This window comes from Octopus bimaculoides, chromosome 3 (assembly GCF_046866305.1).
Source record: "Octopus bimaculoides isolate indiv1 chromosome 3, ASM4686630v1, whole genome shotgun sequence".
Lineage (NCBI taxonomy): Eukaryota > Metazoa > Mollusca > Cephalopoda > Octopoda > Octopodidae > Octopus > Octopus bimaculoides.
The window spans coordinates 64,305,610-64,321,067 of NC_142930.1; the positions used below are offsets into that span (position 1 = coordinate 64,305,610).

Below are 15,458 nucleotides of genomic sequence, written 5' to 3' on the forward strand. Positions count from 1 at the left end.
TCTGATTGGTCGACTTACGCAAGTTAACCAATAGAAAGAGGCGTTTTAATGAGTAGTTACCGGTGCCTTTACACGTGCTTAATGTTTTGTTTGTGCCAGTGGAATATATCTAATACATTCTATGTCGTTTTGTTTCAATTTCCCGAATCCTGAAGCTGATAATGAAAATCAGCATGGAAAAACTGGTAGTGTTTCAACGGAAAAAGGTAATTCGGTTGTTTATTAGAGACTTTTATGTAAATAATTCCCCATACACACAAGTTTTGCTTCAGATCCTACTCAAATCAACTAGGAAACTTTTACGAAGTCGCGCTACCTGCTAGAAAGTGTTTTAGTTCTTTGATGAAAGTTGATCTCCACAATGTACTGTCTACATAATGTTATCACACCTCTGTACTGTTGTTGATCTCAGAGATAATTTTATACAAATATGTTCTCACTTTATATCTCAATAAATTCAAATATTTTAAAATTTATTTCAGAATCACCTGATCAAGATGAAGAAGAAATACCTGCTATTGAAATGAAATTGGATTGGAAACATCTGGTAAAAAAAAAAAAAAAAGATATTGATTCTTTTACTTGTTTTAGTCATTTGATGGCGGCCATGTTGGAGCACCGCCTTGAAGGTTTTTGATTTTTAGTCAAACAAATCGACCATAGGACTTATTTTTAAAACCTAGTACTTATTCTATCGGTCTCTTTTGCCGCCGAACCGTTAAGTTACGTGAAAGTAAACACACCAACACCGGTTGTCAAGAGGTCATGGTGGGGTGTGGGGACAAACACTCACACACAATATATATATATATATATATATATATATATATATATATACGATGAGCTTCTTTCAGTTTCCGTCTAGCAAATCCACTCACAAAGCTTTGGTCGGCTTGAGGCTATAATAGAAGACACTTGCCCAAGTGGGATTGAACCTGGAACCATGTGGTTGGGAACCAAGCTTTTTACTACGCAGCCACACCTCCGTAATTTTATTTTTGTTTTAGTCTACTTTTCAGTATTTGCCACAATTTCTAAATATCTATAGACTACACATTTTCTTGTTTCATTTGATTTTATATGCTTATACTGTTAACTTCAGATCTATCTCACCCTATCACGTAGAACCTCTTGATCTTCCATATTTTTGTTGCTCTACCAAAACTAATTCATACGCAATCTTTAATCTACAATGTTGTTATTTTTAAAGATGCTTCAGTACATTTCATTCCAGAAATAAACTTGCAGCGAAGTTTGGTAAGAAGCTTGCATCCCACCAAACTTGCAGCGAAGTTTGGTAAGAAGCTTGCATCCCAACGACATGGTACCGGGTTCAGCCCCAGTGCGTGACACCTTGGGCAAGTGTCTTCTACTATAGCCTCGGGCCAACCAAAGCCTTGGGAGTGGATTCAGTAGATGGAAACTGAAAGAAACCCATCTTATATACATATATATAAGCGGCGTATATTCCAGGTGTGCTAAGTGTGCACTGCGCACCCATCAAAAATGGCAAATTCTCATTAATTCAATCATAAATCTTAATGAAAAATTTTTGTTATACCCCTCCTCGAAATTTAGTAGCATTGGGTGTGGCAGCACACCCAGTACAGCAACTACCATACGCCACCGATATGTGTATGTGTTTGTCTCCCACCACCGCTTGACAACTTGTGTCGGTATGTTTACGTCCTCTTAACATCGCTGTTCGGCAAAAAAAAGGCCGATAGAATAAGTACCAGGCTTAAAAAATTAAAAAAAAAAGTATTGGGGTCAATTCATTATACTAAAATTCTTCAAGGCGGTGCTCCAGCATGAGCGCAGTCTAATGACTGAAACAAGTACGAGAATATGTTCATCAATGTTCTAACATGCATTTTTCCGTATTAGCATGATTTTTTATATCTGACCTGCATCATATCATTTGTGAGGCCTGGCAGCTTAAGATTGGGTGATCTCGTTACTTTTCATTAGTATCTTATGCGGTCTGTAAATGACACTTTCGACTAGCAATTCAATATCCATTTTAAATCACATCTATACCAATGCAGTTGTCTCCCTTGCAACCATTGGTTGATTTGTACTCAACTTTGATGCGAGTTACTTTACACAGCAAAAATATCAAACTTGACAGATCTTTTACACTCAGTGTCTATGTCTCGCTGTTGTTTATATGTTCTGTTTAAATGCAAGAAATAGAAATTATGTGAGACTTCATTAATGACAAAAACTTATTAAGGCTCAAAGAATGCGAAATGAAATGCAAAAGTGAAGACAAGACAACAGTTGGAGTTTTACTGGATCTATTTTATTTAAAATAGATCCGTTTTACTTTGTATTTTGATATTTTGGTGTTAGGATCCCTTTATCAGGACGCGTAGAGAAATCGGAGATGAAATAAAGCTATCACTGTCGTTCAGATATGTGGGAGAGGGTACAGACTGGTATTATTATAGTAGCCAAATGAATTGTATCCTTGCTGTATATAAATTCCGAATCACTTTTAATCTGTTACTAAGATCTCCATTTTCTCTCTCACTGTTATAATTAATTTTTCTTTTTTTAGACACCATGTAAAAATCCAAATACAATTGCGTACGATTTCAATGAAACTTCAACACTTATGAGCATCAGTCCAAAACATATAGAAATTATTTTAAAAGAGAATAGTGAAAATTCTGAAATCACACCCTTAAAAGAAGCTTTACATAACCAGAGTGATCTGATTCCAAATAAATATGAAGGTAAGTATTTTTTTTTGTTCATATTTTTTTAGCATCGAGGAAGTGCATTTTCAAGTCATTAAAAAAATTGACAACTTGACTAAGATTATATGAAATTGTTTAAAATATTGTTGAGTTGCCACAGATAGCTCTGCTTGTGTAAACATGGTGTATAGATAGCTAATGAAATATTCAGTTACATTTTCTAGCCACAGCCATTCATCAATGTTTTGGGACGTGGTATCATAAGATTAAGAACTGAAAGATATAATTTCTATTTCATTGTCACTAATGTACTTTGCATAGTGCATAAGGAGAGAGAATTTGATGGTTCAGTGGCAATGATCAGTGTAACATGAGCAGAGAGAATGATATTAATGGATGTAGAATGTCTATCAAGTGAAATGGTTTCAGGCAGCAAGAAAAATAAAGTGGTATCAAGAGAGACCAGCAGTGAGAGAGATGTGCATATTTGAATATATGAATTATAGGATTAAACCATTTAAAAAATTTATTTTGAGACTAAATTCAAATGGTTTGATATGATTTGATGCTTGAAACAAAACCTAAAAATGTCTTGTGCTCTGATAACTCATCATCAGTTAGTTTTTTTTTTTTTTTTGGCTGTCATTATGGGCATAATCAACTGCAGTTCTTTGGGTATTTTCAAATACAACTATTTTCCTTGTTGTTATATATTTTGCCCTTAACAAATGTAGGGGATAAAGGTAAAATGTTTGTACCTCAAATGCTTCTGCTGCAAAAGAGATGACACTATTACATTGGAGCAAAATTCAATGTAATAAAAAGCCATACACACAGTGGTAGCAATTTGCAAATTGGCAGACATTTTAACTTTTATGAATCCATTACTAAATCCACTTACAAGGCTTCATTTGGCCTAGGGCAATAGAAGACACACAAGATACCATGCAGTGAAGAAATCTTAATCATGCATTCATGTGCACGCTTATAAGCCATGCCTGTCATTCATTCATTTTTATATCTGTTTTTCCATGCTAGTAAATGTATGTCCTTCCTATATATATATGTATATGTATATATCTTTTATCTTGTTCCAGTCATTAAACTGTAGTCATACTGGGGTACCACCTTGGAGAATTTTTAGTCAAATGAATCAATCCCAATATTTCTTTTTTAAGCCTGGCACATATTCTATTGGTCTTTTTTGCTGAACCACTAAATTATGGGGACATAAACACATCAACACTGGTTGTCAAGTGGTGGTGGTGGACAAACACAGACCCAATGACCCCACCATACATGCTTGCACACACACACACATGTACATAATGGGCTTCTTTCAGGTTCCATTTACCAAATCCACTCACAAAGTTTTGGTTGGCCCAAGGCTATAGTAGAAGATACTTGTCAAAGGTACCACACAGTGGGACTGAACCCAGAGATTGGGAAGCAAACTTCTTACCACACAGCTACTCTTGTGCCTCTGTGTATGTATGTGTGTGTTTGTGTGTGATTGCTTGCTCACAAATACATAGAACTTTTTTTTCAATTTAGGTGGACTTCAGATTTGGGAATGCAGCATAGATCTTACAAAATATATAAGTAATGAAACGCTTTCTGGATCATCAGTAGCTGAGGTAGGTATTATTTTATGCATTAAAGTTAATCCCCACTTATCACAAATATATATATATATATCGGTAATGAATTCTTGTGTTGATTTTGCTGTGTGTACGTTTGAGTAGTTCATTCAATAAACTGTCTACTCAGTGCATTCCACAATAATACATTTACAACATTTCATCATAGGACACAGATTAAAAAGTGGAATCTATGAATGTAACTAAAATCTAACTGTAAACATTTCTTCACAGATTGGTTGTGGTGCAGGATTACCAGGACTGTGTGCACTGAAAAAAGGTGCTAGCACTGTACTCTTCCAAGATTTTGTAAGTATTTGTATTATATGTATGATTTCTTTTTATTTGTGTTATTTGTAACAATATTAGCACTACATATAATAATATAACCAAAAGCGGGACTGACACCTAAGGCAAGTGTGTTCTGATCAAAGCCTTGTGAGCAGATTTGGTAGACGTAAACTGAAAAAAGCTCATCGTATATGTATGTGTGTGTGTGTGTCTTAGTGCATGTATTTTCCCCCCTCCCGTTGCTTGACTACTGATGTTGGTGTGTTTATGTCCCTGTAACTTAGCAGTTCAAGAAAAAAGATTGTTAGAATAAGTACCGGGCTTTACCAAAAAATAATAAGTACTGGGGTCGTTAGGTCAGACTAAAATTCTTGAAGGTGGTGCCCCAGCATGGTCACCTTCTAATGAATGAAACAAGTAAAAGATAAAAGAATGGTAGGTTCTAACTGCCTTTAACTCAGACTTGTAGTAAGTTACATGTTGTTACAAAAGGAAAATGTGACATAACATACTGGGTCACATTCTGTTAACTGGTCAATCAATGGCATAATGTAATTGTAGCTTCATCATCATCATCGTTTAACGTCCATTGTCCATGCTGGCATTGATTGGACAGTTTGACCAGGACTGGTGAGCTGAGGGGATGCACTAGACTCCAGTCTGAGTTGGAGTGGTTTCTATGGCTGGCTGCCCTTCCTAATGCCAACCAGTCCGTGAGAGTATTGGGTGCTTTTATGTGCCACCAGCACAGGTGCCAGTTATGTGACACTAATATCTGTCACAACTATGATTTTACTTGGTTTGATGGGTCTTCTGCTCAAGCATGGCTTATTGCCAAAGATCCCAGTCATTTGCCTTTGCCTCTATGAGGCCCACTGCTCAAAAGATGCTATTTACATGCCAGTTATGTGACACCGACACCGGTATCACTTGTCTTGATGGGTCTTCTCAAGCATAGCATGTATTTATTCTTTCATAGTAGACAGGGTGTTTATCTTTCTTTGGTTGATTGTTTCAGATTCATAATCACTGTGGACATTGCAGTGGTCGTGACGATGCAGCACAAGATGAGATGTTTTAAGTCGTCGTCATCATCATCATCATCATACGTTCATGTTCCATGGGCTAGATGGCTGGACTGAAGGATTGCATTGTGCTCCACTATGCTTTACAGGATGGCAACACTAAGCAGTGTTATATATAAATACAAGGCTATTACCAGTTCTAATATACATGGGGTATATTCGAACCCATAAGAAAGCTGTTCACTTTATAGCTTTCTTGCAGGTAGGTGGTGCTGAGAGCTAATTTTAGGTGTACTTACACCATTTGTCTACAGCGAGAAATTTTCTCCATGACAAAGCACAGTGAATGACTTTCTTATGGGTTCAAATATACCCCAAGTTTATTTGAACTGGTAAAAACCTTGTATTTACTGTCTACTTTGGCTTGTGGAGGTGCATAGCTTAGTAGTTAGGATGCTGGACTCATGATCATAAAATTATGGTTTTGATTCCTGGACCAGGCAATGCATTGTATTCTTGAGCAAAATACTTCATATCCCATTGCTCCGGTCCACTCAGCTGGCAAAAATGACTATTCCTATGATGGACTGGCGTTCCATCCAGGTGTAGAATATATACATTATGAAACTGGGAAATTGGCCCTTATCAGTTGGTATGACCTGAGAAGGTAACTTTACTTTACTTACCTACTTTGGCTTGGTTTTTGTGGCTGGATGCACTTAGCTAATGTCAGCTATTTTACAGTTTGTATGCTTAATGTTTTTTGAATAATGCCAGGACTAGAGAGGGTGCCATACAGCTTGCATAGCTATGAATCCTGAGAGAAGCAGTTTTATGCTAGGAGATGAGGGATTAAAGTATGAGGGAAGGGGTCAGAGGTGAATAAGTTTCTTGTTGTGGAGGGACTACATGGCTGCTCCCATTCAATATAGAGGGTGTGGGGGATTAATCAGAATGCAGTGAGGAAGTGATAAAAATAACAGTAATGGGGTGTCTGTGTGGACCCTCAAGGTACAAGCTAAGTAGGTGTGAATAAAGGCAGGAGAAATGGGAGTGTGGGTGGATAAAGGTTGCAAGGGTGTATGGGGGAATGAGGGAGGAGAATGGTTGAAGGGTTGAATATAATGAATGAAGAACAAGTGTTGAGTGGATGTTAAGTGGGGTAGGTAGGGAAAAGTAGGTGACAACTGTAGAAACTTGGAAGGGATGAGAGATGGATGCAGTGAATGGTTGATAAAGAGTGGAGGGTGACTAATGATGCATGGGTGTGAAGTGTAGTAGAATAATAGTAATGATGGTACAATAGACAAAGGAAGTATGAGAGAGAGAGAGAGAGATATGACATGGTTTGGGGTGGGGTAGTTGTGAAAGTGGGTATGGGAGAGAGGCTGGTATAGTGCGTGGGGGGAGTGAGAAATGTATGGTGGTGGAGAAGGTGAGATGATTTGGTGACTCAGGCAGGGGGAAGGAAGTGTAAAAATAGTGTGGGAAAGAGGACAGTATTAAAGATGAGGGATGTATATCAAATGAAATGATTCTGGGGATTGAAGAAGATTAGTGGTATCAAGAAAATACTGCAGTTAGAGAGATGATGTGTGGTGGGGGTGTCTTGAGGGAGACATTGGGCAAAGGGCCCTAATTTATGTATGTATACATACACATAGCGCTTCCAGAATTTAGTTTGTATGGGTCTTCCAAGAATCTCATGTCACCAGACATCCTGGTTCCTTGTCATTACATTTTGAGATCATGCTTCAAAGTGAAGTTCTAAATATATCAAGAAAAACCAAATGTGTGTGTGTGTATTTAAGAAATGTAATCTTTTGCTTTTAATTTCATCACATACATAATTTAAATTAGAAAAAAAAAATTCAAAATGTGTCCATGACAAAATTTTTGTTGATTTTCTCTTTGAATATGTTTGTTTAATAAACAGAATCTGTTAAACAATTTTTAATATAGTTTAAAATCTTTTTCCAGTGTCTGCCTGAAATAAACTATAAAATTTATCAAATTAACTTTTATTGAATGAAATAGTAGAATCATGTTATACCTATCACTGTAGGCCTATATATAAAACATACAGTTTATTTATCTGGTTATTATCAGTGAATGCAAGACACTGGTAGTATTGCTGATGAGAAAGGATCAGATTTGGTGATTTACAGTAGTTAGTTCAGTTTTCACATTTCTGATAAAAATACCAGTAGCATACTAGGTGTTTATAAATTGAACCTAAACAAAAGAGATGTGGCATATTTAAGATATATGACATCATATCATAAGAAACATCTTGTTTGGATAGCTCAACATGACTTATAACATTGTATGACGTCTACTCCCAGGGCAGGTCAATGTGACTTTTAGCACTGCATGACATACTATTGTGATAGGTCAGTATGAGATATACTGGATTACTGAATATTACTGTTATTAGGTACAATGCATACTATACATTACACTATATACACCATGTGAAGCTAAGATGAAACAGTATATAATGAGTACATTAAACAAACACACACACATTAACATACATTTAAACTGGCATACATATATTTCAGTGTGAAGATTTTTACATTTGCAGTTTAATCCTTTAGCATTCTGATTTCTTTTTCAAATGAATTGTTTATTTATTCACATTGTCTTGAATTAATCATGCATTATCTTGTAACTTCAAGATTTCAGTGGTGTGTTTGTATATTTTTAGAATGACATTTTAGAGTAGAAGTGAGAGATTGGATCTGGTCACTTTTAACATAAAACAAGTAGAATATTTGGGCTAGATATGGTTGGATTAAATGTTAAAGGGTTAAAACAAAATAAAAAAAAATAAAAATTTTATTTAAAATATATCAAAAGTATAAAAATATCAATTTATTTTACAGAACAGTGAAGTGCTCACCAAATTAACGCTTCCAAACATTTTGCTCAATTGCTATGAAGAAAGAGAAAGATGTTATCTTTTTAGTGGAGGCTGGGGTAGCCTTCCACAAGCTGTTACTCATTCTACCATTTCTCTGCAGAAGTAAGTAAAGGTACAGATGTCCCTTTCCCAATACAGTACCTGTTACCATTTTGGAACTTTTATTAAACATTTCATGTTTTGTAGCTAACTAAGTTGTTAGAATAATTGTCTCATGTATGGATTTACAGTTCACATCTTACCATTGGTACTGTTTAGAACTCTTGAATTTCAAAGTGTTAGCCCACTATTTTTTACTGCAATAACTTTTTTAGTGGTTTAGTCAGAGGAAGGTTTTGTGACTAGTGGGAGAAAGGGAGGAAGTTATCTTCAAACCAGGGACATGGAAGTGAGAGAAATAGGTTGATAGTTAGCAGAACATGAGGGATTGCATTTACTGGAAATATGACTCCCTGTAGTAGTGTTCCCAAAAAGTAAGAAAGATCCAGATAGATAGATTAAAAAAAAAAGGGTAAAGATTCCCTTTGGTCATGAATAACCATGGAATTGCATCTAGAAAGTTCTCCTCAGAGGCACAAGTCTGGGCAAGGTTGTTTACGGAAGACCAGAAGTCGCCCACGCATACCAGCCTCCCCTCCCCATGTCACTGATGTTATCCAAAGGAAAGGCTGATACAGCTTAGCACCAATGATATTGCAACTCATTTCTACAGCTGAGTGAACTGGAGCAACATGAAATAAAGTGTCTTGCTCAAGAACAGAACACACAGCCTCATGCAGGAACTGAACTCACTACCTCATGATTGTGAGCCTGACATGCTAACCAGAGAGCCATGTGCCTTCACAGATAGATAAATATATACAGAGAGAGAAAGAGAAAGTTTGGTGAATAGCAGAAGGGATATTGCCAGCACCTGTGGTCTTGTTGGTTTGAAGTAACAGGCACAGCCCTTACCACTGTAGTCAGTGATTACTCCATCTGCTAGAGATAGAAGCCCAGTATCATGCTATATCATGTTAAAAAAAAAGCAGGAAGGATATGTTGGAAAATGTATTCTTGGGTATACAAAAACATGTAAGGGCTATGAGTGCAATGCTTTTTGCTCCTAGGGCTGTTTGACCATGAGTGACCCAGGGGCTAAACAATAACAAGTTATCAGACCTTGGTCTTGGAAAGTTTTGGATTGGCAATAACATTTGAAGATACAGAAACATAGAAAGAGACTGTTTACAAAAAAGAACAAAAACTGTCATATACCCTACTGTTAATAAAATGCTTAAGGAGGGTACTGAAAGTAAACCCAATCTTTTACTTAACCCTTTTGATACCAATCTGCCCAAGACTTCCCCTGCTTCTAAAATACAAACTTCCTATATAAAGTAATCTAAATTAAAACGCTTCCCATTAAAATTCCATGTTAATTCATGTTCCAATTATCATATTAATAATGTTCAAGACATTTTACTAAATTCTTTCTTATTTTCAAAATTAATTGACACAAACGCAGTGTAGTTCAACAGAAAATAGTAAGAAAAGGGTTAAACATTTTTTTCTTTAATATTTCTTTTGTTGTAGGCTGCAAGCTGGCAGAGATGTTAGCACACTGGGCAAAATACTTAGTGGTCTTTTGTCTGTCATTATGTTCTGAGTTCAGATTCCGCCAAGGTCGACTTTGCCTTTCATCCTTTTGGGGTCGATAAATTAAGTACCAGTTACGCACTGGGGACCGATCTAATCGACTGGACCCCCCCCCCCCAAATTTCGGGCCTTGTGCCTAGAGTAGAAAAGAATATTTCTTTTGTTGTAGGTTTGACATAATATTGACTGCAGAAACAATTTACAACACCAAAAATTACCAGAAACTGATCAACATATTTGATTTCTTACTAAAAGAAAATGGTTACATGTATCCTTTGTTTTCTTCTAATCAACGCCATCATGGCTACCACCATCATCATCATCATCAGTGCAATATAGTATTATGTGATATGATATAAAGAAGTGCATGTATGGTTGTGTGGACACAGAATTTACTCTGTAACCATATAGTTCTGTCTCATTCCTTGGCACCTTATATGTAAATGTCTTTTACAGAAGCCTCAAGTCAGCCAATACTTGTGAGTAGCAAGTACCTCATGGAAAATTCAAGCAAACTGAATGTAAATGAAGGAAAATTAAAATTAGTAGTTAGTTATTTCAAAAGAGACGCTCCATACAAACTGTACATCCAAGGATATGTATTGATTAACAGAATGGTGCATCCATCACAGGTAATAAATGTAAACAAATAAATGCAGGTGATGAATTTACATTTATTAATCAGTTCCAATCATGTTGATAATTAGTGGAGATGTTACATCAATCAATACATTTGGTTGCACAAATATAAAAGATTTATATAAAATCATAATGGTTAGTGGAAAATGAAATTTTCCACCACCCATCTCATCATTCTGAGCATAAATGTATGTGTGTGTCTGTGTGAACAGTTATATTCCATATCTTTGCATGAAATCATTTATATGAAATGATGACATGTTGACATTTCTTGTTAACAAAACATCATGTAGTGCTGTACTACTTGAAAAATATTTATGGGTTAGTGACAGGAAGGACAATAAAATAATGCTTCAGTAATAAGCATTCATCCAACTCATGCTAGCATGGGAAAATGGACATTAAACAAATGAATGATATTAATTCTTAACTAACTCTCAAGTCTAATCGCTGCCAAAAACTACTATTTTGGTGTTGGAGGTGGAACTAGACAGTTTGAAGAATCACTGAAAGAGGATGGCCGTTTTACATCCTCTGTTTGCTGGACAAAAGCTGATGGTGAGTAAAGTATAATACAAAGTGTTTGTAAAGTATTTGTGTATTTCCAATGTAATAACAGTTTTCACAATCGGAATGTTTACATTCAAGCAAGTATCTTAGTTAACCTTCATGATCTTTTCTAGTTATTGGGATGCCTTTTGTTAAATGTTTCATTGATAAGTTAAAAGACATTGCCATATATTTAGGTTTATTAAGATTTTAAATCAAAAACTGTTAGTCACTTAATTGATATTCATTTCTGATCATTCATTTGTAATTATTACTATGTAGTGTTATACTTAGGAAATATTAATTTTTTTTTTGTTTGCTAATTAAACACATGTACTATTTATTTGATCTTCACTTTAGTTTTTATTCATATTATTTTTAAATAGTGCATGTGCTTAATCAGCAAAAAAAAAAAGACCATCTCCAAGTGCAACAATATCTGTTTCAACACAATTATCAAGAATTTTGCAAAACAAATACATAAATGTATGACTATGTAATTTTCATTAAAAATTTCATTTAAAACAAACTTCATTGTTTGGCTTTGTGTAGAAATACTGACCTAATATTTGTGTAGAAATACTGACCTAATATTTAGTTCTTAAAACATGTAGGTTTGCTCAGACAGAAATGACTGAGGTTACATAACAAACATTGGATACCAGATGTACAAATCAATGACTGTTGCAGGAAGAGTTTCTGACATTTCTCAATAAATAATATAAGAACTCAGAAACTATCATCATCATCATCATCGTTTAACGTCTGTTTTCCATGCTGGCATGGGTTGGACAGTTTAACTGGGGACTGGCAAGCCAGGAGGCTGCACCAGGCTCCAATCTGATCTGGCAGTGTTTCTACAGCTGGATGCCCTTCCTAACGCCAACCACTCTGAGAGTGTAGTGGGTGCTTTTTATGTGTCACCAGTATGGGAGCCAGTCAGGCAGCACTGGCATCGGCCACGTTTGGATGGTGCTTTTTACGTGCTACCGGCACAGGAGCCAGTCAGGGCGGGGAGGCTGGCATCGACCATGTTGAGAAGGTGCTTTTTACGTGCCACTGGCACGGGGAACCAGTCAGATGGCACTGGCAATGACCCATGCATGCATGGTGCTTATTATGTGCCACCAGCACGTGAGCCAGTCAGACAGCATTGGCATCGGCCACAACTACAATTCCATTTGATTGTGATTTGATTTGAAGCACAGAATGTCACCTGACGATTCAAAGATACTTTTTAAATGGGCTGGTTATGCGACACTGGTGTAGGCTACAGCTATGATCTCCCTTTACTTTCTGTGTCTTCTCAATTACAGCATATATCTCCAGAGGTCTCGATCTTTCGTTATTGCCTCTGTGCAGCCCAATGTTCGAAGGTCATGCTTCACCACCTCTTCCCATGTCTTCCACTGTTAGAGAGTGACATTTCTTCACACAGCTCTCCTCATCCATATGCAGCACATGACCATACCAGTGCAGTCGTCTCTCTTGCACACCACATCTGATGCTTCTTATGTCCAACATTTCTCTCAGGGTGCTTACACTCTGTAGTGTGTGCACACTGACATTACACATCCAGCAGATCATACTAGCTTCATTTCTTTCAAGCCTACACATGTCTTCAACAGTCATGGCCCATGTTTCACTGCCATGTAGCATGGCAGTTCACACACATGCATCATACAATCTACCTTTCACTCTGAGCAAGAGGCCCTTTGTCACCAGTAGAGGTAGGAGCTTTCTGAACTTTGAAAATAGTATCTTATGTTTAATTAGGGTGGCAAGCTGGCAAAATCATTAGCATGCTGGACAAAATGCTTAGCAGCATTTCATTTATCTTCACATTCTACATTCAAATTCTTTCAAGGTAGACTGTTTTTCATCGTTTTGGGGTTGGTAAAATAAGTACCAGTTGAACTTTAGGGTTGATGTAATTGACTTACCCTATCCCCCCCCAAATTGCTGGCCTTGTGTTAAAATTTGAAATCAGTATCTTATGTTTAAATGTTGTTTTATTCATAGCTAAATCCTATTGTTCTTGATTCAAATCATTTGATATATTGCACTAACTAGTCAATATTTACTTAAAATATTTAGCAAAATCAGTATTGGGCAGAACTTTTAATGAACCTTTATTCACCCTGCTATTTGCATTGCTTGAGCAGTAGCTCAAAGATAAATGTTAGGGAAACAAAATACCAAATGGAAATTTTTGCCCAAAACCTTCTCTTCCTCTGGCCTTTACTATCTTATTTATTTGGTCATATAAATATGCAATTTTTTTTTAAATACCAACTCTTTTACTTCAGGATTGCATTGTTATTATTGGACCTTAGTTGCCATTTTAAAAGTTATCCCTTTCTTTCGTGAAGGTTTTGTGGTTCAATTGGGAGGAAAAACCCAGTGTCTACTTACTCCCTCCACAACACTAATCTCAAAAAGTCTTCTTGCGAACGTGACCTGGGCATTATTGTTGACAGCAATTTGCATTGGACAAAACACATTGCTAAAATTGCCAAGAAGGCTGAGGGTGTCTTGGCATCACTTACCAAGTCCTTTGTGAGCCGCTCTCTGGCTATCTATCTGAGTCTTTATATAGCTGTGGTGTGGCCTCACCTGGAATTTGCGTCTCCGGTCTGGAACCCCTATCTTGCCCAGGATATTAATCGTCTGGAAACCGTTGAGCAACGTGCAACCAAGAGAATACCCTCCATCAGGCATTTGCCATATTCTGAACGCCTTACTTCCCTGGGTATGGGTACATTGAAACTCCGACGTCTGGCAGCTGACTTGGCAGACGCCCATAAAATTATTAACCATCTTAGTAACAATAACTCTGAGCACCTTTTCAAATTCCACCTGTCTAACACTCGTGGACATGTTTACAAAGTCAGAAAACAGCACAGCTCCCATGACTTTTGGAAACACTTTTTCATGCTAAGAGTTGCTGAAGTTTGGAACAAACTGCCGGCATCAGTTGTTAGTTGTCGGAGCACTGCATCCTTCAAAACTTCCATGCTTCCTGAGATTCGCCAACACTACACCTGATTTTCTCCCCTCCATACACACGCAAGCATGTATCTGACTTACACACTGTTCATTTTCCAGACATTTGTACAATACTGCATATGCTTTATGCGCACTTTTGATAAGTTGTAGTGCACCTGAGCACTGTATACAATAATTTCATTATTATTATTAAAGGTTCAATCTGATCAGCTAAATCTCTTTAAATGTTTCATATTGAATTCTTTTGTTTTCAGGGCTCTCCCGTGAAATCATCTGTGCTCAGCGAAAGAAAACTTAATTGTATTAAAGCTATAATTCTAAAAAGTTGTTTGTTATGTTTTAAAAGAAGGAATGATGAGTAATTGAAATCTTTTACTCTTCATCAGTCATAAGACTGTGGTCATGCTGGGACACTGCCTTGAAGAATTTTCTTAGTTGAATGAATTTCGACCCCAGTACTTACATTTTTTTAAAGCCTGGTATTTATTCTATCAATCTATTTTGCTGAACCACTAAGTTACTGGTTGTCAAGCAGTGGTAGGGGACAAACACAGACACAAAGACACACACACATACAATGGACTTCTTTCAGTTTCCATCTACCAAATCCACTCAAGGCTTTGATCAGTTCAACACTATAGAAGACATCTACTCAAGATACCACGCAGTGGGACTGAACTTAGGACCATATTGATGGGAAGCAAGCTTCTTACCACATAACCACACCTGCACCTACATATTGATGAATTTTAAAATTCACATCTATATCATCAAAACCTTATTATACATGATGGCTTTAATTTACACTAGGTATGGGTGACCATTTTTGAGAAGCAATTTGAATGAGATATCAGGTGGGCTGCACTACTTAAAAAATTCAAGGTAATAAGGACTTGGAAAACTGGGCTTGAGTGAAATGATGTGAATGCAGCAAAAATTGAAGTAGTAATTAGTAATGGTGTTAACTAAAGTCTGTTTCTACCATTTGGATGGTTTGGTGATTTTTAATTGATATGCAGTATCATCAAAATATTAA

General features: G+C 36.6%; 1 protein-coding gene across 2 annotated transcripts; it reads left to right on the forward strand.

Moving 5' to 3' along the window:
* The first annotated feature begins 11 nt into the window (after nt 1-11).
* On the forward strand, nt 12-14,746 carry LOC106882668 (histidine protein methyltransferase 1 homolog). Of its 2 annotated transcripts, XM_014933426.3 has the most exons (9): nt 12-206; nt 483-547; nt 2,564-2,741; nt 4,260-4,342; nt 4,580-4,654; nt 8,550-8,689; nt 10,395-10,493; nt 11,307-11,422; nt 14,677-14,746. In XM_014933426.3, the coding sequence occupies exons 1-9, from the start codon at nt 122-124 to the stop codon at nt 14,718-14,720; spliced, it is 885 nt and encodes a 294-aa protein (XP_014788912.1). In that variant the 5' UTR covers nt 12-121; the 3' UTR covers nt 14,721-14,746. The 2 variants fall into 2 exon arrangements, with proteins under 2 accessions (XP_014788912.1, XP_014788913.1); XM_014933427.3 differs by lacking the exons at nt 12-206; nt 483-547 and adding an exon at nt 2,283-2,431.
* The last annotated feature ends 712 nt before the right edge of the window (nt 14,747-15,458 follow it).

What these genes read in the sequence shown, in the direction of transcription:
- LOC106882668 (XM_014933426.3), top strand. Translation starts at nt 122, where the DNA reads ATGTCGTTTTGTTTCAATTTCCCGAATCCTGAAGCTGATAATGAAAAT. An exon ending in CTAAAAGAAAATGGTTACAT is followed by an intron (nt 10,494 to 11,306) that starts GTATCCTTTGTT and finishes CTAACTCTCAAG; the next exon opens with TCTAATCGCTGCCAAAAACT. An exon ending in TTGCTGGACAAAAGCTGATG is followed by an intron (nt 11,423 to 14,676) that starts GTGAGTAAAGTA and finishes TTTTGTTTTCAG; the next exon opens with GGCTCTCCCGTGAAATCATC.